At 35.9% G+C, this 27,129-nt stretch overlaps 1 protein-coding gene across 7 annotated transcripts in view; it reads right to left on the bottom strand.

The window, feature by feature from the left end:
- Positions 1–27,129, bottom strand: part of LOC125839134 (cytochrome P450 CYP72A219-like) — a 47,512-nt gene that overhangs the window by 4,213 nt on the left and 16,170 nt on the right. For 2 of the 7 annotated variants that reach the window (XM_049518111.1, XM_049518114.1), the window contains exons 3-4: positions 18,919–18,998; positions 8,924–9,168 (exon numbers count right to left, since the gene is read on the bottom strand). The exons of 2 other annotated variants lie outside the window; for them this stretch is intronic. In XM_049518111.1, the coding sequence (XP_049374068.1) occupies positions 8,924–9,168; positions 18,919–18,998 (325 nt within the window). Of the gene's footprint in view, positions 1–3,534; positions 3,586–8,923; positions 9,169–18,525; positions 18,771–18,918; positions 18,999–27,129 lie in introns of all 7 variants that reach the window. 3 more of the 7 variants (XM_049518113.1, XM_049518109.1, XM_049518110.1) reach the window with 3 other exon arrangements.

Below are 27,129 nucleotides of genomic sequence, written 5' to 3'. Positions count from 1 at the left end.
ACTAAGTTACCCTTATTTATTAAATGTTTTTTGAGAGTCGAGTACTATTAGGTAAAAGTAGTTCTTTAATTCAAGGATGTAGTTGGAAACAATTACTATATTTTGTTTTGAATTCTAAAGCGATTCTTGTTTTGGACAATTTTATTTTATTTGTTCAATTTTATACAAGTTTAAGTGTCTACTTGTGCACACTCAAAGTTGGAGGGCAAAAATGCAAGTTGAAGCCAAGTAAAGGACCTAATTCTTATAAATTGGCTCCTAAATGCCAAAAAAAAGCACTCTAAAATGGTGAATTTGTACGTATTGCTCCACAATTCCGTATGGAGGGTTCATAAAGGTTTCACAAAAAAATCATCTGGAAGTCATATCACAAAAATATTCATGGGCTAACACACGAAAAACTGAAAAAATCGCCTAATTCCTGTAAATTGGCCCTTAAATGCCCAAAAATCACTCTAAAATGGTGAGATTGTACGTACTACTCCCCCAACTCTCTATGGTGGGTTCCATAAAGATTTTGCAAAAATATTTTTGTAACGATCCTGCCCGCTAGTGATTTTGTCCGCTTTGGGACTAGGCCTGCACGACTTTAAAATGCGTCACTAGTTGGTAAGGCCTGCTTACTTATATACCCAACATCTCTCCTGTGTTTTTGCAGATATGGGACTTCTAATCTTAAGCTGGGTGTCACATACACCCCCTCTATGGACTTAGCGTCCTCGCTGAGGTTTGCCCCACCGAATGAGATTTGCATAGACTCAGCACTGAGGTTTGCCCCACCTTATCGGGATTTGCCTAAACTTAGTTGAACTCTGGCTCATATCGACAAGGCCGACACAGGAGTGACTATGTTACCATTTGTAATGACCCAGCCCGCTAGTGATATTGTCTGCTTTGGGCCTAGGTCCGCACAACTTTAAAATGCGTTACTAGTTGATAAGGCCTCATTACTTATATACCAATATCTCTCTTGTGTTTTTGTTGATGTGAGACTTCTAATCTTAAGCTAAGGTGGCAAAATTTGTTTGGAATCTATATCACCAAAATATTCATGGGCTAACACACATGAAAATCTGAGAAAATCACCTAATTCTTCTAAATTTGCTCCTAAATACCTTAAAATCACTCTAAAAATGGTGAGACTGTACGTACTGCTCCCTCAACTCCCTATAGAGGGTTCCATAATGGTTTCACAATAAATTCATCCGGAAGCCATATCACTAAATTATTAATGGGCTAACACAAATGAAAATTGAGAAAAATGCCTAGTTCCTATAAATTGGCCGCTAAATGCTCAAAAATCACTCTAAAAATGGTGAGACTGTATGTACTACTCCCCCAACTTCCTATGGAGGGTTCCATAAAGATTTCACAAAATATTCATCTGGAACTCATATCACCAAAATATTCATGGGCTAACACACACGAAAAATCGAAAAAATTACCTAGTTCCTATAAACTGACCTCTAAATGCCCAAAAATCACTCTAAAAACAGTGAGACTATACGTACTACTCCTCAACTCCCTATGGAGGGTTCCATAAAGGATACATGAAATATACATTTTTGTTGATAGGCTTAGATTTGGCTTCAATGACACTTTTTGTGAGTTCATTGAAATCTCCATAGAGTAATTATTTGTATGGATTTCCCTTAGGACCACTCTTTCTTAAGTATTTCTCAAGTTTCTTTGGCTTTAACCATGCCCAATTCAACATTCTCCATGTATATACCAACAAAATTGCAACACAAATTGCTGCTATAATTATTTTCAAGAAATCTCCATGAAATTAATACAAGGCTTCTTTCTATAGCTGCTTCCTTTTACATAGAAAAAAGAGGTGAATTAGCTAATTTATAACCTTTTAATTTGTTGGATCCTGCTTCTTTTAAATTTTTTTCTGCAATTTCCACCAAAAAATAATAATTTATACCACTAGACAGAGTGTTTAGTGTCCTTTTATTAATAATAAAATAAAATCCTCAGCGTGGCAAGCAAGGGGGGCTAGGCCTTACCTTGCAAAAATTGACTCAAGTAGTGCCTTAACAGTGAAATCTACTCGAGTGATGGTTGTTATTATGTCATTAATATGGAAGATTCTTACGGGTATTTCCTCAGAAAAACATGGACATTCAAGGGACTCGACTTTATTATTAGCAATGAATTTGAGGGAGAACAAAGATACCACTGGACTTTCTACTCTTGACGCAAATCAGTCCTGAAAGGAGTTAAATGAGTTTGTGTAGATTCCTCTGCTATGAAGCCGACTTTGGTTGGGAAAAGCCATCATGGGTGAGCACTATTAGCAAAAATGTTGAATTCATTAGTCTGATTGATACGACAAATGATGGGATAGAAGCATGGGTAAACACAGGGGTGCGAGTCATGGGATTTTTCATCGTATTGCTTACCCACATCTTGGTTTGATATAAACACAGGGTGCGAGTCATGAAATTTTGCTGATTTAATCAAATTTTCTCCTTATAAGTAGAAATAAACTTGCAGGACTGAACAATCTATATGCACAAGACATAAAGGCTTGACTTTCATAAACAGGAACCACTGATGTAAACTCTTCACGAGACACGATGGAGCATTATAACAAGTTCAAACTAATTCACCCACAGAAGAAATGAGAAAAGAAAGTGAACAACATTGATAACAATTCAACACTGCAATGTTGAAATAGGAAAAGAGCGATTTCAGCCATAACCCGACTAGTTTAATAGTATTCGAGCTGAAACATGGAGAACACAATACCATTGATCTTAAATATGAGCAACATCCATTTCAAAGTTTGCGCATAAGCAGAGGAGCACCATACTGTGGATGAATAGTGATTGTTGCAAATGGAGCATGTGCATAAGACGGAGAGAGTTCGAAGGAGAACTTTTGTAATATCATTGCTATTCCAATTTTTGCTTCCATCATTGCAAAGTTTTGTCCGATGCAAACTCGAGGTCCCCCGGTAAATGGAATAAACGAGATGCGTCCTTTTGTTGCCTTTGACACTCCTTCACTGAATCTTTCTGGTTTGAATTCCTTCGCGTCTTCACCCCATAATTCCTTGTCATAATGAATTAATATTGCGGGTATAACAAGTAGAACTCCAGCTGGTAGACTCATCTCCCCTAATTTGACTTCATGTTTGTTCCTTCTACGATATGTTGGTACTGGGGGGAATAGCCTTAACGTCTCGTGCAAGATCATTGTCACCTATATATGGAAAGAAACATGTATTGGATAAGTTGGAAGTAGAATTAGTTCATTTCTTACAAAATCTAGATGTCATGCCTTCCTAATATATTTTAATCTCCTAGTAATTGCCCCTCTGAGACTGAAATAGGACGATAGAAAATGTGTTCAATCTGCTCTCAGTTGGAACAATTTGGCATTAATGATAGGCAAGACGATTTAACAGCTACTTATTTTATCTTGATTTTACAGTGTTGTTCATCTTTGAAAGTTGATCTATGCAGTGATCATGGGCTATTTTAAGTTGTCATACATAACAAACTTGTGGAAAGTACTTACAATTTTGAGGCGACTTAGTCCTTCCAAATTTGGTTTTTCATTTCCGAAGACCTGCAAATCCTCCTCTCTGGCACGTGCTTGCCACTCTGGATGTAGGCACAACAAAATCATTGTCCAGACGAGCAACACTGCAGTGGTCTCTTGTCCAGCAAAATAGAAAAACTTGCATTCATCAATGACTTCAGTTGTTGTCATTCCGAAATCTTTGCTTCCGTGTTGTTCAATTTCTTTCATATTGGATTCAAGTAATATGCCTAATAAGTCATTTTTACTAGTCTCCCCTGCTTTCATTGCCCTCAATCTTTTGTCGATGATACGCTTAATAGTTGTTTGGACTTGCTTTTCGATTTCCAGCATTCTTTTGTACCTATTAGTAGGCAAGAACCTAACAAAACAAATTTAAATGCAAACAAGAAAAGTCTTTTTAGCAGAAAGTAATGAACATGTCATTTTCCATATTATGTAGAAATTTTACAAATAAATTGTTATACCTTGATCCTGGTATATAAATTGAACGATTTATATCCGTTACATACTCAGCTTGTTCATTCTGAAGTTCAAATACTATTCTCCCTTCTTCATAGCTACTCCCAAATGCAGTTCGAGAAATGACTTCAGCGGTCATTAATTGAAGGTCTGGCCATACATCGAGCTCGAATGATGTTTCCTTTGGAATAATCTCCTCCCATTTGCTTATCATTTCACTACAACTCTGATAAAATGCTGGCAACATATGCTGTACAAAACAAATTAATCGCAAAAACCAGTACTAGTTATCAGTAGCAGAGCTACATGTATTGAAGGGGCCTCAATTGAAACCCCTTCTTTGGGAAATTAACTACTGGAATTGGGTAACAACAATTGTTTTTGGGCATATAGATATAAATTTTTGAATCCCTTCATAATGTTAAATTTACCAATGTTTTCTAAATTTATTAGTAATAAGAATATGAAGTGAATATAACCTTTAACTTCTCAGTTTGGAAAGCAGGATTGATGATTTTTCGGTGTTTGGCCCATTTATCTTCCTCAAGCTTCGCAAGACCTATAGCCAATAACTTGGAAAATGGATTGGGATGAGTTTCCTTTTGGTACACATAATTCTTTGTGAAAATCTCCTTTACATGTTCAGGATCTGTAATCAACACTACTGGATATGGGCCTAGCCACACAAAAGAACTTTTTTTACCTGAGAGTAATCAATTTTCGATTAGAAAAAAGAAACAGCATAATACATAAACACTCCAACTTCAGTCCAATAAATATTAAAATTCATAGATTTCAAATCTTGGATCTGTCTCTACTTGAGAGTTCGCGACCTCTTTCATGGATTGAGCTAGGGTACCAAAAAGTGATTCATCTGGATTCTCTTTAGAAAAAAATTACACCATACATATATACAAGAATATAATTTTTTTACTGTTTTAAAGAAGAATAAAAGAAAATACCATTTTTGTTGATGGAGTCACAGAAAAAAGGGATGAGCCTTTGGGCTATATCATCAGAGAAATTGATAGGCTTAGATTTGGCTTCATTGAGTTTATTTGTGAATTCCTTCAAATCTCCATGGTATAATTTGTATGGATTTCCCTTAAGACCACTCTTTCTTAAGTATTTTTCAAGTTTCTTTGGCTTAAACCATGCCCAATTCAACACTCTCCATGTATATACCAACAAAACTGCAACACAAATTGCTTCTATAATTCTGTTGTAAGAAATCTTCATGAAATTAATGACAGTCTTCTTTCTAGCTGCTTTCTTTCACATAGAAAGAAAAAAGAGGGGAAGTTAGCTAATTTTGTAACTTTGTAATAACATTGTTGGATCCGCCTCCTCTCCAATTTTCCAAAGTCCTTTCTTTGACTGGGACACGTGGCATAGGTTAGATTTAATGCTAAAATTTAATTAACCAAAGAAAGTCCTTCACTATGGTTCAGATAATAAATACATACTTAGTTCCAAATATTATTGTTAGCTCACAATTTTAGCACCATATTAGTATTTTGTCCATAAATATAGTAAAAAATGAAAGGCATAATACATAAACATGCCCTTCAACTTTGGGTGTGCACACAAGTAGATACTTGTATAAAATTAAACAAATATAGCACATCCTACATGGCATAATACACGTAGGACACCAACTAGGACACAAAATTGTCATGTATGACGTCATGGAAGACGAATGTGTCTATTTGTTTAATTTTATACATGTTTAAGTGTCTACTTGTGCACACTCAAAGTTGGAGGGCATAGATGCAAGTTGAAGCCAAGTAAAGGGACTATTTATGCATTATACCTAATTCATGTAAATTGTTCCCTAAATACAAAAAAAATCCTCTAAAAATGCTAAGGTTGTACATACTGTTCTGTCAAATCCCTACGGAGGGTTCCATAAAGATTTCACAAAAAAATTAGGCATTTAGAGTCCAATTTACAAAAATTAGGTGATTTTATCCGGAAGTCACATCACCAAAATATTTATGAGGTAACACACGAAATATTGAGAAAATCACCTAATTTTTGTAAATTGGACTCTAAATGCCCAAAAATCACTCTAAAAATGGTGAGATTGTACGTACTGCTCCCCCAACTCCCTACGGAGGGTTTCATAAAATTTTCGCAAAAAAATCTTTCAAAAGTCATAACCAAATATTGTCGGCTAACACACACGAAAAACTTAGAAAAATCACCTAATTCTTGTAAATTGGCCCCAAAATGCCCAAAAATCACTCTATAAATGGTGTGATTGTATTTACTACACCCTCAACTCCCTACGAAGGGTTCCGTTAAGATTTTGCAAAAAATTCATCCGAAAGTCATATTACTAAAATATTCATGTGCTAACATACACAAAAACTGAGAAAATTTCCCGATTTCTATATATTGGTCCCTAAATACCCAAAAATTACTCTAAAATTAGTGAGACTCTACGTACTGCTCCCCAACTCCCTATGGAGGGTTTAATAAAGATTTCGTAAAAATGCGTCCCGAAGCTATATCACAAAAATATTCATGTGCTAACACACATGAAAAATTGAGAAAATTGTCTAATCCTGCTAATTAGTCCCTTAATGCCCAAAAATAACTCTAAAAATGGTGAGATTGTACTTATTGCTCCCCCAACTCTCTACGGAGGGTTCCATAAAGGTTTTGCAAAAATAATCGACTGGAAGTCATATCACCAAAATATTCATGTGCAAACATACACAAAAACTGAGAAAATTGTCTGATTCCTATTTACTCCAAAAATAGTGAGACTCTACTTACTTCTCCTCAACTCCATATGGAGGGTTTAATAAAGGTTCCGTAGGAAATTCGTCCAGAAGCCATATCACAAAAATATTCATGTGCTAACACATATGAAAAACTGAGAAAATTGCATAATCCTGTTATTTGGCCCCTAAATGCCCAAAAATGATTCTCAAAATGGTAAGATTGTACTTACTGCTCCTCCAATTCTCTACGAGAGTTCCATAAAGGTTTCACAATTTTTTTTCTCAAAGTCATATCACCAAAATATTCATGGGCTAAGACAAAAAACTGAGAAAATATCCTAATTCATGTAAATTGGACTCTAAATGCCCAAAAATCACTCTAAAATTGGTGACACTATATGTAATGCTCCCCCGACTCCTTACGGAGGGTTACATAAAGGATTCGCAAAAAAGTTTTTTCGGAAATCATATCACCAAAATATTCATGCACTGACACACAAAAAAAAAAGAGTTTTGGACGTTGAATCCTAGTTTTTCACCGTAGTGTTTACCCACATTTCGATTTGATATAAACACAGGGGTGCGAGTCATGAAATTTTGCTGATTTAATCAGATTTTCTCCTTATAAGTAGAAATAAACTTGCAGGACTGAGAGTGAACAATCTATATGCACAAGACATAAAGGCTTGACTTGCATAATTAGGAACCACTGATGTAAGCTCTTCATGAGACACGATGGAGCATTATAACAAGTTTAAACTAATTCACCCACAGAAGAAATGTGAAAAGAAAGTGAACATGAACATTGATAACAATTCAAAACTGCAATGTTGAAATAGGAAAAGAGTTATTCTGCCATAGCCTGAATAGTTTAGAAGTATTCGAGCTGAAATACGAAGAACACAACACCATTGGTATTAAATATGAGCAACATCCATGTCAAAGTTTGCGCATAAGCAGAGGAGCACCATACTGTGGATGAATAGTAATTGTTACATATGGAGCATGTGTATAAGACGGAGAGAGTTCGAAGGAGAACTTTTGTAATATCATTGCTATTGCCATTTTTGCTTCCATCATTGCAAAGTTTTGTCCGATGCAAAATCGAGGTCCCCCGCCAAATGGAATAAACGAGACCTGTCCTTTTGTTGCCTTTGACACTCCTTCACTGAATCTTTCTGGTTTGAATTCCTTCGCGTCTTCACCCCATAATTCCTTGTCATAATGAATTAATATTGTGGGTATAATGAGCAGCACTCCAGCTGGTAAACTCAGCTCCCCTAATTTGACTTCATGTTTGTTCCTTCTACGATATATTGGTACTGAGGGGAATAGCCTTAACGTCTCGTGCAAGATCATTGTCATCTAAGGAAAGAAAAATGTATTGCATAAGTTGGAAGTAGAATTAGTTCACTTCTTACAAAATTTAGATGCCATACCTTTCCGAGATCTTTTAATCTCCGAGTAAATGCCCCAAGCAGACTGGAATAGGACGATAGAAAATGTGGCTTATCTGATCTCAGTGGGAACAATTTGGCATTAATGATGGGCAAGACGATATAACAACTACTTATTTTATCGTTGATTTTACAGTGTTTTCCATCTTTAAAATTCGATCTATGCAGTGGTCTTGGGCTATTTTAAGTTGTCTTAAATAATGAACTGGTGGAAAGTACTTACAATTTTGAGGTGACTTAGCCCTTCCGAATTTGGTTTTTCATTTCCGAAGACCTGCAACACCTCCTCTCTGGCACGTGTTTGCCACTCTGGATGTAGGCTCAACAAAATCATTGTCCACACGAGCAGCACTGAAGTGGTCTCTTGTCCAGCAAAATAGAATAACTTGCATTCTTCAATCATTTCAATTGTTGTTATTCCGAAATCTTTGCTTCTGTGTTGTTCAATTTCTCTCATATTGGATTCAAGTAATATGCCTAATAAGTCATCTTTACTAGTCTCCCCTGCTTCCATTGCCCTCAATCTTTTGTTGATGATACGTCTAATCGTTGTTTGGACTTTCTTTTCGATTTCCAGCATTCTTTTGTTCCTTTTAGTAGGCAAGAACCTAACAAAACAAATTTAAAAGCAAACAAGAAAAGTGTTTTTAGTAGAAAGTAATGAACATGTGGTTTTCGATGTTATGTAGAAATTTCACAAATAAATTGTTATACCTTGTTCCTGGTATATAAACTGAACGAATTATGTTAATTACATACTCAGCTTGTTCTTTCTGAAGTTCAAATACTATTCTCCCTTCTTCATAGCTACTCCCAAATGCAGTTCGAGAAATGACTTCAGCGGTAATTAATTGAAGGTCTGGCCATACATCGAGCTCGAAAGATGTTTCCTTTGGAATAATCTCCTCCCATTTGCTTATCATTTCACTACAACTCTGATAAAATGCTGGCAACATATGCTGTACAAAAGAAATTAATCTCAAAAAGGTGGTTCAAAAGTTGCTATAGATTTCAGGTTCAAATCTCAGGTGTGGCATGCTTGCATTGTTTTAAATCCACTTCACGTTGTTTGTTACTGCACTCGTGGACATAAACGGACAACTTCATAATGTTAAGACATTTCAATATGCTATCTTAAGTTCTAAGCATGAAAATTTACCAATGTTTGCTAAATCTATTAGTACTAAGAATATGAAGTGAATATAACCTTTAACTTCTCAAGTTGGAAAGCAGGTTGGATGATCTTTCTGTGTTTGGCCCATTTGTCTTCCTCAAGCTTCGCAAGACCTAGAGCCAATTTCTTGGCAAATGGATTGGGATGAGTTTGCCTTTGGTACACATAATTCTTTGTCAAAATCTCCTTTACATGTTCAGGTTCTGTAATCAACACTACTGGATATGGGCCTAGCCACACAAAAGAACTTTTACCTGAGAGTAATCCATTTTCGATTAGAAAAAAAAAGAGGCAAAATACATCAACAGACACTCAAATTTAATCCCAACTGACAAGCAAGCACTCCAACTTCGAGAGTGCACATATGTTGACATGTTAACCATACATCTTTTTTACTTTGCCTGATTTGGTGCAAGAAAACACAGGCAAGTAAGTTATCAACTATGAATTCATAGGACTCTAATTGCTTAGGTAATTGCATCAGTCAACTATAGTCTTTAGTTGAGATCAGGGGAGGAGCAACCACAAAATGTATTGGTTCATGTGAACTATGTAGCTTTTGTCAAGATCTTGTTTATTATATGTATTTTAGGAACCATAAATGTTTGATCGTATATCCATTTATATACACTTAAGTTCCCTATTAAAATCCATAAATTTCAAATCTTGGATCTACCTCTACTTGAGAGTTCACGGCCCTCTCAACTCATGGACGGTACCAAAAAGTGATTCATCTTGATCCTCTTTACAAAAAATTACACTGCATATAGACAAGAATAGAAAAAATTTATTCCTTTAAAGAAGAATAAATGAAACATACCGTTTTTATTGATGGCGTTGGCGAAAAAAGGGTTGATTCTTTGAGCTATACCGTCAGAGAAATTGATGGGCTTAGATTTGGCTTCATTGAGTTTATCTGTGAGTTCCTTCAAATCTCCATAGAGTAGTTTGTATGGATTTCCCTTAAGACCACTCTTTCTTAAGTATTTCTCAAGTTTTTTTGGCCTAAACCATGCCCAATTCAACAGTTTCCATGTATATACCAACAAAACTGCAACACAAATTGCTGTTATAATTGTGTTGTAAGAAATCTCCATGAAATTAATAAAATGCTTCTTTCTAGCTGCTTCCTTTTACATAGAAAAAAGAGGGGAAGTTAGCTAATTTATAACCTTTTAATTTGTTGGGATCGACTCCTTTCCATTTTCCCCAAATTCTTGATTTGATTGCTGAGATTTAACTAACCAAAGAAAGTCTTTGACTATGGTTCAGATAATAAATACATTATATATTTAGTTTCAAATATTATTGTAATCTCACAATCTTAGCAACATATTAATATCTTGTCCATAAATATAGTAAAAAATAAAGGCATAATACATTAATATACCCTTTAACTTTTTTAAAAAAACCTTTAACTTGGCTTTGGCGGACATCTATGCCCTCCAACTTTAGGTGTACACAAGTAGATACTTAAGCTTATATGAAATTGAACATGTAGCCACATACATCTACGTGGCATAATACATGTAGAATACTACATAGGACACAAAATTGCCATGTAGGACGTCATGACCTACGACGAATGTGTCTATTTGTTCAGTTTTATATAAGCTTAATACTCAAAAGTGATTCTTTTTATAGATTGAACTCGCTTATCTCTTCTTCTTCTTTTTTTTCCTTTTTGTTTCATCCATTTACTTCATATTAAATTAAAGGTATGAACTATTAAATCTAAATATTACACAATTTGATTTTTGGTGCATCCATTTTTCAAAAAAAAATTATTTTTAACTTGGACACCTTTCATAAAATTCTTGGCTACGCCACTGTAATAGAGACATTTCTAAATCAAACTATTAGCGGTAGATGAATTTTGGATCAAACTATTAACGATAAGGACATTTTTATATCAAACTATTAATGGAGTGCATTTTTGTTCAATTTCACATATTTTAAGGGTATTTTGACCCTTTTCCAATTAAAATAATTGGACAATAACTACATCCTAAAATGGAAAAAAATACAAATGCAATATCGAATGTAATAGATTTGTTAGTCATTCCTCATCCAAAAATGAAGGCAAGACTTCCTCAAAGGCTCAAACTCCTATGTTGAAAAAATTACTTTGAATATACTCTCTCCGTCATAAAATAAGTGTCACTTTAGCTGATCATTTCACACTAATTAAGAAAAATAACAAATAAAAGATATAGTTTACTAAGTTACCCCTTTTAATTAGATTTTTCTTGAGAGTCGAGTACTATTAAGAGGTAGTAGTTCTTTAATACAAGGGTGTAGTTGGAAACACAAACTATATTTTGTTTTGAATTCCTATATGATTCTTCTAGCAAAGCTCAAGGTATATTTGATATTCTTTATACACGATTTTTTTTACTTGTTTGATTCAACGGCTAATTTTGAGTTTTAAATATCTCCCTTATGTTAGCATGATATACAACTAAATGATTGCATATATTAATGTAATTATATAGTGATATAAATTAGCATGATCATATACATTTGTTGTAGAATCATATGAATAAATATTGTGATAGAATAGTTGATTTGGAGGGATAGCAAGGCAGATGTAGTGGGATACAATGGTAGATTTGTATAGATAGAATAGCTGATCTTTAGGGATAGGAATGGTGGATCTTTAGGGATGTGTAATCTTTATTTTCTCTATATAATGGAAAGACTCTCTCACTTTGAGAGGCATTCAGCTGAAAATTGACATGGTATTAGAGCATTCTCTTGGTGTCTTGTTTCATAGAGTCATCTGTGGTTCCTTTTAATTTTTTTTTTGAAAATCTTGGTTTTTGGCTACCTCCTGGGAATTTTGTTCTTGGTCATTCTAGTTGCTTTCTTGAGTCTTTGTAGTTTTATAGCTATTCAAAAGCATGAATTCACATCACTTTGAATCCTTCAGTGTTCGTTTCACTGGAAAAAATATTCTTCTTGGGAGTTTCAATTTCAGTTGTTTGTCACCGGCAAAGAACTATGGGGCCATCTAGATGGAAGTGATCTTGCTCCTACTGATGCAACAAAGCTAGGTGAATGGAATATTAAAGATGCTCGGGTGATGACATGGATTCTAGGGTCAATTGACCCTCTTATTGTTCTTAATCTCAGGCCGAACAAGACAGCTAAGGCCATGTGGGATTACTTACAAAAGGTTTACAACCAAGATAATAACGCAAGACGCTTTCAGTTGGAGTATGAAATTGCTAATTACTCTCAAGGAGGTCTTTCTGTTCAGGATTATTTTTCTGGATTTCAAAACTTATGGGCTAAATTTACAGATATTGTCTATGCCAAAATACCTACTGAATCCCTATCAGTGATTCAAGCAATTCATGAACAAAGCAAGCGAGACCAATTTTTGATGAAATTCGCTCTGACTTTGAGAATGTTCGCTCTAACTTGATGAATCGCGACCCGTCTCCCTCTTTGGATGTTTGCTTTAGGGAATTACTTCGTGAAGAGCAACGTCTTGTCACACAAAATGCTTTAAAGAAAGAAAATGATGTCACTGTTGCATTTGCTGCTCAAGGTAAAGGAAAGGGCAGGGATATGAGTAGAACTCAATGCTACAGTTGCAAGGAATATGGTCATATTGCTAGCAATTGTAGCAAGAAGTTCTGTAATTATTGTAAACAACAAGGACACATTATCAAAGAGTGTCCCACGCGAACTCAAAATCGTAGGATCAATGCTTTTCAAGCTAGGATAAATGGTTCCACTGATGATAACTCATCTTCAGGACAAGTTCTTACTCCTGAAATGGTACAACAAATGATCGTGTCAGTTTTTTCAGCATTGGGATTACAAGGTAATGATGTTACATCTAATTTTTGGATTGTTGATTCAGGCATTTCCAATCATATGACCAACTCAACGAGCATCCTAAAAAATGTTCGTAAGTATCAAGGTCCATCACCAATACAGATTGCCAATGTAGTAATTTACCCATTACCAAGGTTGGGGACATTACTCCAACTTTCAAGAATGTTTTTGTTTCACCAAAGCTCTCAACTAGTCTTATTTCAGTTGGACAATTGGTAGATAACAATTGTGATGTGAATTTTTCTCGTAATGGTTGTCTTGTGCAAGATCAGGTGTCGGGGACGATAATCGCGAAGGGGCCTAAAGTTGGACGATTGTTTCCTATACACTTTTCCATTCCTCCTGTTCTATCTTTTGCTTGTACTTCTACTGCTAGTAAAACTGAGGTTTGGCATAAGCGTTTAGGACATCCAAATTCTGTTGTGTTGTCTCATTTATCAAATTCTGGTTTATTGGGAAATAAAAATAAATTTTCAGTTGCTTCCATTGATTGTTCTACTTGTAAATTAGGTAAAAGTAAAACTCTTCCTTTTCCTAATTTTGGTAGTCGTGCTACAAAGTGTTTTGATGTCATTCATAGTGATGTTTGGGGCATTTCACCAATTATTTCTCATGCTCATTTCAAATACTTTGTGACATTCATAGATGATTATAGTCGGTTTACATGGGTGTATTTTCTTCGATCCAAATCTGAGGTATTTTCCATGTTCAAGACATTTTTGGCTTACATTGAGACTCAATTTTCTACATGCATCAAATTATTAAGATCTGATTCTAGTGGAGAATATATGTCTTATGAATTCAAAAAATTCTTGCTTGACAAAGGGATTGTCTCACAACACTCTTGCCCATATACACCACAACAAAATGGAGTTGCTGAACGAAAAAATCGGCATCTTTTAGATGTCACTCGTACTTTATTGATTGAGTCATCTGTACCATCTAAATATTGGGTGGAAGCTTTGTCTACTGCTGTCTATTTAATTAATAGATTGCCATCTAAAGTGCTAAATCTTGAGTCTCCATATTTTCGTCTTTATCACCAAAATCCTAACTATAGTGATTTTCATACATTTGGTTGTGTTTGTTTTGTGCATTTGCCTCCTTCGCAACGCAATAAAATTTCTGTACAATCTACTAAATGTGCTTTTATGGGTTATAGTACTTCACAAAAAGGTTTTATTTGTTATGATCCATGTTCTCACAGAATTCGTATTTCTAGAAATGTTGTTTTCTTTGAGAATCAGTATTTCTTTCCTACGATTGTAGATTCATCTTCTGTTTCTCCTCTTCTTCCTACTTTTGAGAATTATCATCTTCTTTTAAGAGGTTCAAACCTGGATTTGTGTATGAACGACGTCGGCCAACTTTACCCTATCCCGACACTGATCCGCCGCCTGAAACTGCACCACAACTAGAATCTGAGAATTCTTCAAGATCTGGTCCTCTTGAGCCTACTCGGCGATCTACAAGAGTATCTCGTACTCCCAATTGGTATGGCTTTTCCTCTACTTTATCCAACATATTTGTTCCATCTTGTTACTCACAAGCTTCCAAGCATGAATGTTGGCAGAAAGCAATGGAGGAAGAACTTTTGGCTCTTAAAGAAAATGACACATGGGACATTGTTTCATGTCCTTCAAATGTCCGCCCTATTGGATGTAAGTGGGCTTATTCAATTAAACTTCATTCTGATGGAACTCTTGATCGGTACAAAGCTCGATTGGTTGTTCTTGGTAACAGACAAAAGTATGGGGTGGACTATGAGGAGACTTTTGCACCCGTAGCCAAAATGACTATGGTACGAACTATTATTGCCATTGCTACTTCAAAAAACTGGTCTCTTTATCAAATGGATGTCAAAAATGCTTTTCTCCATGGTGATCTTAAAGAAGATATTTATATGAAACCTCCACCTGGTTTGTTCTCATCGCCTACATCAGATGTATGCAAGTTGAAGCGGTCTTTGTATGGATTAAAACAAGCTCCAAGAGCTTGGTTTGATAAGTTTCGATCTACTTTGCTACAATTTTCTTTTGAGCAGAGCAAATATGACTCATCTTTGTTTCTTTGGAAAACATCTACAGGTTGTGCTCTTCTTTTGGTGTATGTAGATGACATTATTATCACAGGAATTGATTCTTCACTAATCACTTGCCTCCAACAGCAGCTTAAAGATTCTTTTCATATGAAAGATCTTGGTAGTCTTACTTATTTTTTGGGTTTGGAAGTTCATAATGTTGCTTCAGGTGTATTTCTAAACCAACAAACATATACTCAGGATCTGATTTCTTTGGCTGGTCTTCAAGTTTTCTCCTCCGTAGATACTTCACTGGAAATGAATGTCAAGTATCATCGTGAGGAAGGCGATCTTCTTCTTGATCCAACTATATTTCGACAATTAGTTGGGAGTCTAAATTACCTTACTATTACTCGGCCTGATATCTATTTTGCAGTTCAACAAGTTAGTCAATTTATGCAAGCTCCCCGTCATCTCCACTTGGTGGTTGTTCGTCGCATCATTCGGTACCTTCTAGGAACATCTACTCGTGGATTGTTCTTTCCAAGTGGTTCTCCTATTCATCTTAATGCTTTTAGTGATTCTGATTGGGCGGGATGTCCTGATACTCGTCGTTCAGTCTCTGGTTGGTGCATGTTTCTTGGAGAGTCATTGATATCTTGGAAGAGTAAAAAGCAAGATCGTGTGTCAAAATCTTCAACAGATGCTGAATATCGATCCATGTCTACTGCTTGCTCCGAGGTTGTATGGCTTCGTGGATTACTTGCTGAGATTGGATTTCCCCAATCTCATCCTACTCCTCTCCACGCTGACAATACAAGTGCTATTCAGATTGCTACTAATCCAGTTTTTCATGAGAGGACCAAACACATCGAAGTGGATTGTCATTATATACGAGAAGTTGTAGATAAATGAGTCATTACTCTTCCACATGTGTCCAGTGATCTTCAAATAGATGATGCGTTTACAAAATCCATGGCACGGCAACGCCATTAGTTTCTAGTAGGAAAATTGATGCTTCTTGATCCACCAGCATCAATTTGAGGGGGGATGTTAGCATGATAGACAACTAAATGATTGTATATATTAATGTAAGTGATATAAATTAGCATGATCATATACATTTGTTGTAGAATCATATGAATAAATATTGTGATAGAATAGCTGATTTGGAGGGATAGCAAGGCAGATTTAGAGGGATTCAATGGCAGATTTGTATAGATAGAATAGCTGATCTTTAGGGATAGGAACGGCGGATCTTTAGGGATGTGTAATCTTTATTTTCTCTATATAATGGAAAGACTCTCTCACTTTGAGAGGCATTCAGCTGAAAATTGACACCTTATACATATACTTGCTTATCATTTTTTTGCAGCTATATTATAATCTATTTTTTGTATCTATAAAAAAATTTGAGGCATCTAAGATAAATTTAAGGGAAAATGCATAAGTACCCCCCAACCTATTGCCGAAATCCCAGAGACACACTTATACTATACTAAGGTCTTATTACCCTCCCGGACTTATTTTATAAATAATTTTCTACCCCTTTTCGGCCTACGTGGCACTATCAATGAAATAATTGTCAACACGCGCGGGGCACAAAAAATAGTGCCACGTAGGCCGAAAAGGGGTATAAAATTATTTATAAAATAAGTTCGGGAGGATAATAGGACCTTAGTATAGTATAAGTGTATTTCTGAGATTTCGGGCATAGGTTGGGGGTACTTATGCATTTTCCCTAAATTTTATAGGTAAATGAGCGGGAAATTTTTTTTGACAATCGAAAAATAAATTTTAATTTTTTTTTCAATCATGTTAAACCTAAAGGGTATTTCTTGGTCATTTGTGTATCAGTAAGCAGATATGCACTTTTACAATGAGAGTATATCAATTCTGAATCGCAAAGTTGAGGTATGAGACTCTTTTCCCTTTATTAAGAGCAAATAAGTCGAACAAAAGGTCGGCCCAAAAGTGACCAGCCCAGCTCAATACCACAATGTTGAAATAGGAAAAGAGCAATTTCTTAAATATGAGCAACATCTATTTCAAAGTTTGCGCATAAGGAGAGGAGCACCATACTGTGGACGAATAGTAAATGATGCAACTGGAGCATGTGTATAAGACGGAGAGAGTTCGAAGGAGAACTTTTGTAGAATCATTGCTATTGCCATTTTTGCTTCTATCATTGCAAAGTTTTGTCCGATGCAAACTCGAGGTCCCCCGGAAAATGGAATAAACGAGAAGTGTCCTTTGGTTGCCTTTGACACTCCTTCACTGAACCTTTCTGGTTTGAATTCTTTCGCGTCTTCACCCCATAATTCCTTGTCATAATGAATTAATACTGTAGGTATAAAGAGTAGCACTCCAACTGGTAGACTCAGATCCCCTAATTTGACTTCATCTTTGTTCCTTCTACGATATGTAGGTACTGGGGGAAATAGCCTTAACGTCTCGTGCAAGATCATTGTCACCTATATATGAAAAGAAAAATGTATTGCATAAGTTGGAAGTAGAATTAGTTCACTTCTTACAAAATTTAGATGTCATGCCTTTCTGAGATATTTAGTCAACGAGTAATTATTACCCCTCTGAGACTGAAATAGGACGATAGAAATGTGGTCTATCTGATAGAAGTTGGATCAATTTGGCATTAATGATGGGTAAGACGATTTAACAGCTACTTATTTTATAGTGTTATTCATCTTCGAAATTTGATCTACGCAGTAATCTTCGGCTATTTTCAGTTGTCTTACATAACAAACTAGTGGAAAGTACTTACAATTTTGAGGTGACTTAGTCCTTCAAATTTTGGTTTTCATTTCCGATGACCTGCAAAACCTCCTCTCTGGCACGGGCTTGCCACTCTGGATGTAGGCACAACAAAATCATTGTCCAGACGAGCAACACTGAAGTGGTCTCTTGTCCAGCGAAGTAGAATAACTTGCATTCTTCAATCACTTCAATTGTTGTCATTCCGAAATCTTTGCTTCCATGTTGTTCAATTTCTTTCATATTGGATTCAAGTAATATGCCTAATAAGTCATTTTTACTAGGGTCCCCTGCTTCCATTGCCCGCAATCTTTTGTCGATGATACGCCTAATCGTTGTTTGGACTTGCTTTTTGATTTCCAGCATTCTTTTGTTCCTTTTAGTAGGCAAGAACCTAACAAAACAAATTTAAATGCAAACAAGAAAAATCTCTTTTGTAGAATGTAATGAACATGTTCATTTTCGATATTATGTAGAAATTTCACAAATAATTTGGTATACCTCATTCCTGGTATATAAACTGAACGACTTATGTCCATTACATGCTCAGCTTGTTCTCTCTGTAGTTCAAATACTATTCTCCCTTCTTCATAGCTACTCCCAAATGCAGTTCGAGAAATGACTTCAGCGGTCATTAATTGAAGGTCTGGCCATACATCGAGCACGAATGATGTTTCCTTTGGAATAATCCCCTCCCATTTGCTTACCATTTCACTATAACTCTGATAAAATGCTGGCAACATATGCTGTACAAAACAAATTAATCGCAAAAACCAGTACTAGTTATTTGTTACAGCACACTTGTAATTTGGAAATAAATGGACAACTTCATACTGTTAAATTTACCAACGTTTTCTGAATTAATTAGTAAGAAGAATATGAAGTGAATATAACCTTTAACTTCTCAACTTGGAAAGCAGGATTGATGATTTTTCGGTGTTTGGCCCATTTGTCTTCCTCAAGCTTCGCAAGACCTATAGCCAATAACTTGGAGAATGGATTGGGATGAGTTTCCTTTTGGTACACATAATTATTTGTAAAAATCTCCTTTATATGTTCAGGATCTGTGATCAACAATACTGGATATGGGCCCAGCCACACAAAAGAACTTTTTCCTGTGTGTAATCAATTTTCGATTAGAAAAAAAAAATGCATAATACATCAACACTCCAACTTTGAGAGTGCAAATGTAGACATGTTAACCTAGGCCTGATTTGGTGCAAGAAAACATAGGCAAGTAAGACTGATTATCAACTTTGAATTCATCAGTCAACTATAATCTTGAGTTGAAAGCAGGGGCGGAGCAATCGAGAAACATACCATTTTTGTTGATGGAGTCACAGAAAAAAGGGATGAGCCTTTGAGGTACATCATCAGAGAAATTGATAGGCTTAGATTTGGCTTCAATGACACTTTTAGTGAGTTCCTTCAAATCTCCATAGAGTAATTTGTATGGATTTCCCTCAAGACCACTTTTTCTCAAGTATTTCTCAAGTTTCTTTGGCCTAAACCATGCCCAATTCAACACTTTCCAAGTGCATATTACTAACAAAATTGCTGCTATAATTATGTTGTAACAAAACTCCATGATAAAGTAATAAGTCTTCTTTCTAGCTGCTTTCTTTTTTTACATAGAAAAGGTGAATTTAGCTAATTTTGAAAGTTTTTAATAACATTGTTGGATACGCCTCCTCTCCATTTCCTGAAGTTCTTTCTTTGAGTGTGGACATGTGGCATATGTTTGATTTAATGGCTAAAATTTGATTGACCAAAGAAAATATCTAAGCATGATTTAGATGATAAATACATTGTACATTTAGTTCCAAAAAGACAAATGTAATAGATTTATTTGTCTTCTTCATCCAAAACACAAAGGCACAAATTCCTATGTTGAAAAAGTTACTTTGAATATACTTTTTTCGTCTCAAAATAAGTGTGTTGATTTGACTTGTTTCACGCTAATTAAGAAAAATAACAAATGAAAGATAGTATAGTTTACTAAGTTACCCCTATTTATTAGATGTTTTTTTAAGAGTCGAGTACTATTAAGTAGAAGTAGTTCTTTAATTCAAGGATGTAGTTGGAAACCATTACTATATTTTGTTTTGAATTCTAAAGAGATTCTTGTTTTGGAACAATATTTTTTTGTTTGCTAAGCAACACTTATTTAGGGACGGAGTGAGTAAAAATTAAAGTCATACCTTCTTTAAATTTGCTTGGAAGATTTGAAGAGTTAAATGAGTTTGTGTAGATTCCCCTGCTATGAAGCTGACTTTGGTTGGGGAAAGCCATCATGGGTGAGCACTATAATACCAAATTCATCTGAAAGTCACATCGCCAAAATATTCATGGGCTAACACACATGAAAAATAGAGAAAATCACCAAATTTGTTGAAGTTTGCTTTTAGTTACTGCAGTAGTTTTTAGCAAAATAAGTTAATTAGTTTAAGATGAATTTGAATTTTGAATTTTAGTTAGGTTGTTTGAATTATTGAGATATTTTAGGTTGTTTTAAATTTCAAATTATGCAGATTATATATTTATGTTGGCTATTTAAACCTCAATACTTAATAAAATCATTGAAAGTCATTTCAATCCATTGAGAGAAATTTTCAATCTTTTTTGTGCTGCCCCATTTTTAAAAAACACCAACAGTGGTATCAAGAGCTTCATTAATCTTAAGGGATCTGTAAAATCTTCCAAACAATTACCATACATTTTTAACTCGTAAGGGATACCTTTTTAACCCATCAGGGCTACCCATTTTAACCCATCAAGGCTACCTTTTCAACCGGTGATTTTTTCAACGCACAGGCTTTTCGAATTAATTTAAACTAAAATAATGGCAAGGAACAGTCTCTCTTTGAATGCCCCAAACATTTTCACTAGTGAAAACTATCAGATTTGGTCAGTGAAAATGAAATCATATCTTGAAGCCTATGATCTGTGAGAAGTTGTAATGGAAGATGTACCCTTACAACCTCTCCCTGCAAATCCTACCCTTGCTCAAATTAAATCTCATTTGGATGAAGAAATAAAAAAATTCAAAGCCAAAACTATAATTCAAAATTCAGTTACGGATTCAATTTTTTCTAAAATCATTGCTTGTGAGACGACAAAAGAAGCTTGGGAAATATTAAAAAAAGAATATCAAGGAAGTGACCGAGTCAGACAAATGCAAATTTTGAATTTGAAAAGAGATTTTGAATCTCTTAGGATGCAAGAGGATGAAACTATTGTTAAGTATTTTGACAAGATTTCTTTTATTGTTAATAAAATCAGGTTGCTTGGCGAGGATTTCAAAGATGACAGAATAGTAGAAAAAATTCTTGTGACAATTCCAAAGATATTCGAATCTAAAATTTCATCTCTGGCAGAGTTTAAAGATCTCTCTACTATTTCTGTTGAAGAACTAATAAGTGCTCTTCAAGCACAAGAGCAGAGAAGAGCCTTCAGGCAAGATAATGTTACTGATGGTGCCTTTTATGCACAAAACAGAAAAGAAAACGGTAATTATCCTCTTTGCAAATACTGCAAAAGAAAAACACACTTGGAAAATTTTTGTTGGTAGAGACCTGATGCAATATGTGGAAATTGCAAATGAGCCGGTCATGTTACAAAAGTATGCAAGCTAAAGAACAATCTTCAAGCACAAGTTGTAGAAGCAGAAATTGAGGAAGAGCAATTTTTTTAAATTGTAGTATCTAAAGCAAAGGAGGAGTGTTGAAGTTTGCTTTTAGTTACTGCAGTAGTTTTTAGCAAAATAAGTTAATTAGTTTAAGATGAATTTGAATTTTGAATTTTAGTTAGGTTGTTTGAATTATTGAGATATTTTAGGTTGTTTTAAATTTCAAATTATGCAGATTATATTTTTATGTTGGCTATTTAAAGTGTAATGACCCTCCTGGTCATTTCTATATCTTGTCTTTTGTGTGTCGTTTAGAGCGTTCCTGTAGCGACCCCAAGTCATTTATGACTTGCTGGGACTGACGGTTCGGTCACCTGGTCGTTCGTTTAGTTATGGGGTGAGTTTTTGTGTTTGAAGCTTATGAACCTTGAACGATCATTTTCGATCAAAAGTTCAAGAAGACGACCTCAGAATGGAATTCTGACGGTTTTATCAGCTCCGTAATGGCCAATTTAGGCTAGTAGCATAGTTGGATCGAGTATCGAGGCCTTCGATGCGAGTTTGGATCATTAGGCGTTTTAGCCTTTGAAATTTGGCTTAAGGTTGACTTTGGTCAACATTCTTGGAAAATGCGCTCAGATAAAAATTCTGTCAGTGCGGTTAGCTCCGAAATGTCAATTTTGGTCTATAACGACCTTTCGTTCGACTCCCGAAGGCTCCGGACTCATTTCAAGCCCCTTAGTGGATTTTGGTTAAAATGACATTTGGAAGTGGGACCCACTTTTTATTGAAATGACCTCTGATGGAAATTTTGACTGCGCCGTTGAGTCTAGAATATTGAATTTGGTATGGTTGCATACCTCGTTTGCGTACACGGGGTTCTGAACGAGTTCGGAGCACTCCGTCGGAGTTTTAGAATTTTGAATTTTTTTTTGCAGCAATCTGCTATTTATTGCAGAAAAACCAGCAACATTTCCAAACTTCAAACTCTCATAACTCTCTCATATCTCAACCGATTTGGGCGATTCAAAAGGCAAAGTTGTGAGATTTTTCGAGGACAACGCGTTGGTGAGCTTGGATAGTGATTTGGGGTCCCCGTTTGAGGTAATTTTCGTAAAATACTTGCTGCCACACCCTTTTTGTGAACTTGATTTTGGAAATTTTTGAGACTTGATATTTCAGTCATTTTAGATCTGATTTCGGTGATTCTTGGGGCTATCTTGAGTGGTTTTTCAAGGAGAACGTGTTGGTGTGGTTAGATTTCGAACTTAACTTTTTGTTGGAGGTAAAAAGTTGTGCTTTAGCTGCTGTCTTAGCTCATTTCGAGCTCAATTTTTTTTTCAAAATTCTAAAACTCCGACGGAGTGCTCCGAACTCGTTCAGAACCCCGTGTACGCAAACGAGATATGCAACCATACCAAATTCAATATTCTAGACTCAACGGCGCAGTCGAAATTTCCATCAGAAGTCATTTCGATAAAAAGTGGGTCCCACTTCCAAATGTCATTTAAACCAAAATCCACTAAGGGGCTTGAAATGAGTCCGGAGCCTTCGGGAGTCGAACGAAAGGTCGTTATAGACCAAAATCGACATTTCGGAGCTAACCGCACTGACGAAATTTTCATCTGAGCGCGTTTTCCAAGAATGTTGACCAAAGTCAACCTTAAGCCAAATTTCAAAGGCTAAAACGCCTAATGATCCAAACTCGCATCGAAGGCCTCGATACTCGATCCAACTATGCTACTAGCCTAAATTGGACATTCCGGAGCTAATGGAACTGTCAGAATTCCATTCTGAGGTCGTCTTCTCAAACTTTTGATCGAAAATGATCGTTCAAGGTTCATAAGCTTCAAAACACAAAAACTCACCCCATAACTAAACGAACGACCAGGTGACCGAACCGTCAGTCCCAGCAAGTCATAAATGACTTGGGGTCGCTATAGGAACGCTCTAAACGACACACAGAAGGCAAGATATAGAAATGACCAGGAGGGTCATTACATAAAGCCCCTCAATGCTTAATAAAATCATTGAAAACTATTGAAAATCATTTCAATCCATTGAGAGAAATTTTCAATTTTTTTGTGCTGCCCCATTTTAAAAAACACCAACAAATTTTCTTTAAATTGGACCCTAAATGCCCAAAAATCACTCTAAAATAGTGAGACCGTACGTACTTCTCCCCTAACTCCCTACGGAGGGTTCCATAAAGATTTCGTAAAAAATTCTTTCATAAGCCATATCCCCAAAATATTTGTGGGATAGCACACGAAAAACTGAGAAAATCGCCTTATTTCTGTAAATTGGCCCCTAAATTCCCAAAAATCACTCTATATAATGGTGTGATTGTATGTACTGCACCCCCAACTCCCTCCAAAGGGTTCCATTAAGATTTCACAAAAAAATCATCCGAAAGTCATATTACCAAAATATCCATGTGCTAACATACACGAACTCAGATGACAAGTAACTACTTCAACTTTGAGAGTACTGACATAATATTTATGGTACAAAAAAAGAAGTTTCATCAAAATCATATCATTCATTTATTTGATATATATAAGAATAGAAATTTTTAATTGTTTTAAAAAAAGAAGGTTTGGACGTTGTTTCTCATCGTACTGTTTACCCACATCTTGCTTTGATATAGGGTGCGAGTCATGAAATTTTGCTGATTTAATCAGTTTTTCTCCTTATAAGTAGAAATAAACTTGCAGGACTGAGAGAGAACAATCTATATGCACAATACATAAAGGCTTCACTTGCATAAACAGGAACCACTGATGTAAACTCTTCACGAGACACGATGGAGCATTGTAACAATTTAAACTAATTCACTCACAGAAGAAATGTGAAAAGATAGTGAACACATGAACATTGATAACAATTCAAAACTGCAATGTTGAAATAGGTGTCACGCCCCGAGCCTACACCCTGGGCGGAACCGGCACCCGGAGACCATTTCTGGCCCCAAGCGAACCCTTGGCCTGGCTTTCTTAACTCAGCGGAAACCTCAACAGAATAACTCAATGCAATGCAATATTACAAAACAACTTAACTTATAAAATATGGCCATAAAGGCAACTCGAATCTCAAAATAGAATATTTACATATATATATAGATGAGAGACTCAAAACTAACTGACTGACTGTCTGTCTATGAAGCCTCTAAAATACTGAGATGGATGTTGGGACAGACCCCGCAACATCCTAATAAAACAAAAACTAAGAACACAAAATAATTGAGTCCTCCGGAATGCAAGGAGGCTCACCACTGACTCTGGAGTGCTCAGCTGGATCAACGACGTGCAGGATGCTGATCCGGGGTACCTGAATCTGCATCATCAAACGATGCAGGCCAACTGGCATCAGTACATGGAATGTACGAGTATGCAAGCTGGAAAACTAAGCAACAGAGGCTAGAAGGAAATCTGGAAGAAACTGAATAGCTTACCTGTCTCAACTCAACTCAACCTGACTGACTTCTTTCAATATAAGGCAATTTAAAACAAGTGCGATATAAAGAAAGACTGTTTAAAACATGCTATAAACTCTGTGTGTATACAAAGATACAATAAGCCTGAAATGTATATAGAAATACAATGAACTGATGTATATAAAAATACAATAATCTCTGTGTATGAAAAATACAATAACTGCTGTGGGAGCTTCTCTAACCGACAACCATCACATAAGAGCTATAGTGATGATACAGCGATCGACCTCACGCTGCCAGAGCATCTTATACCCGGCCAAAGGTATAAGACCTGAACTGCCTAATGGATCCACTAGTCTAATCTGAAAAGGATTCATCTAAAAAGTATGATCCTTTTCTACCCATGGTGGCTAACATGGTTCTATGGGGGCTGTGGGTTCTTTGAACGCTCCCCCAATTCGGTGCTCGATACTACTCCCAAAAATGTACTGGCTCTTATGTTTTTAAAACATATTTCTTCCTGCTGATATGAGATAATTACTCAAAAACTAGCCCGAAGGCTCTTTTGGAAATCTCAGTTTCCAACCTTGTTTAAATGTAAAAACATTTCTTTAAAACTTCTTTGGGAATACATAGTTCCCTAATAACTTTGAGAAAAGAACTCAACTTTAAACTCTTTACTTTACTTGAACTCTTGGCTTGATGTGAAACTCTAACTTAACATGAAACTCTTAACTTTTGACTTGACTTGAAACTCAATACTTAACTTGGAACTTGAGCCTTAGAATGAAGTTAAAACGCTCAATGAAGACTCTTGGAAAACCTTAAAGACTTGCTTTGACTTACTTACTTCTAAGCTTGACTTCACTTGACTTGGAAACTAACTTCACTTGAATTGGAAACTAACTTCACTTGACTTGGAAACTAACTTCACTTGACTTGTAGTTTTACTTGACTTTTGGAAGTACCTTGGAGTGTTGGAAACAACTAGGAAACATAGGTATAATACCTAGGAACATGTATGAAAAAAGAAATGGTGAATGAAAGGGAAGGATTGGTGTCCTTGGCACTAGGAGAGGTGCAACAGCCCAGCCCCTTTTTCCCCAAAAATTCGACTTTTTCCCCTTGTTTCTTTCCAATTCTAAACCCTCTCAACCTCAAGGTTTCAGCAGCAACACTTAGAACCATAAAGACCCTTATTATACAATAGATTCAACTCAAAAATCACAGCCAGAAATCTGTACTAAATCAGCAAGAACTTCAACACAACACCACTACAACTTCAACAACCAATAAATCTTCTCTTGGAATTAAAAACGAGTTGGTGTGTGGGGGTATGAACCAACCAACACTAAGGATCATCAATCTCTCAACATACAATAGATCACAACTCAAATACACAGCCCAATCCTGTCCCACAACCAACAATAACTTCAACAACACAACTAACAACATCAACAACAACTAACAACTTCAACAACTTCAACAACAAATCCAATCTCTTCTCAAATCATAAAAACGAGCTTGGTATGTGGGGGGAAAGGATAAACCCACACTAAAGACTCACATACCTTGATAGGGATCACCCCCGACGAAAATCCACAATGATCTTGACCAATCTTGTTGATCTCCTCTTTCTTCTCTTCTTCTTCTCCTTCTTCTCTTCTTCTTCTCTTGAACCCTAACTCTTTCTCTTTCAAAATGGGACAGAATGATCCAAATATCAGCCTAATACAACAATATAAGCTCAAAAGAAATGATTTGTGAAAAGACCAAAACGCCCTTAAATTTCCGGAACGGAATCCCTGCCAACTGCCCAACTTTCAAAGATCATAACTCGCTCATACGAACTCGGAATTGAGCAAACTCAGTGGCGTTGGAAAGATCGTTCCACAAGATTCGAAACCATAACTGGAACTACTCCTAACTCATCCTGAGCTAGGAGTTATGACTGCTCAAAGTTGGCCAAAAACTCACTGATTTCCACACTTAGCCAAATTTCCAAATTTTTGAACTTAGCCAAATTTTCCAGATTCTGGAC

The sequence above is a fragment of the Solanum verrucosum genome, unplaced genomic scaffold, assembly GCF_900185275.1.
Source record: "Solanum verrucosum unplaced genomic scaffold, falcon-dt-bn FXZP01000526.1, whole genome shotgun sequence".
Lineage (NCBI taxonomy): Eukaryota > Viridiplantae > Streptophyta > Magnoliopsida > Solanales > Solanaceae > Solanum > Solanum verrucosum.
This window is presented reverse-complemented; position numbering and strand designations above follow the sequence as displayed.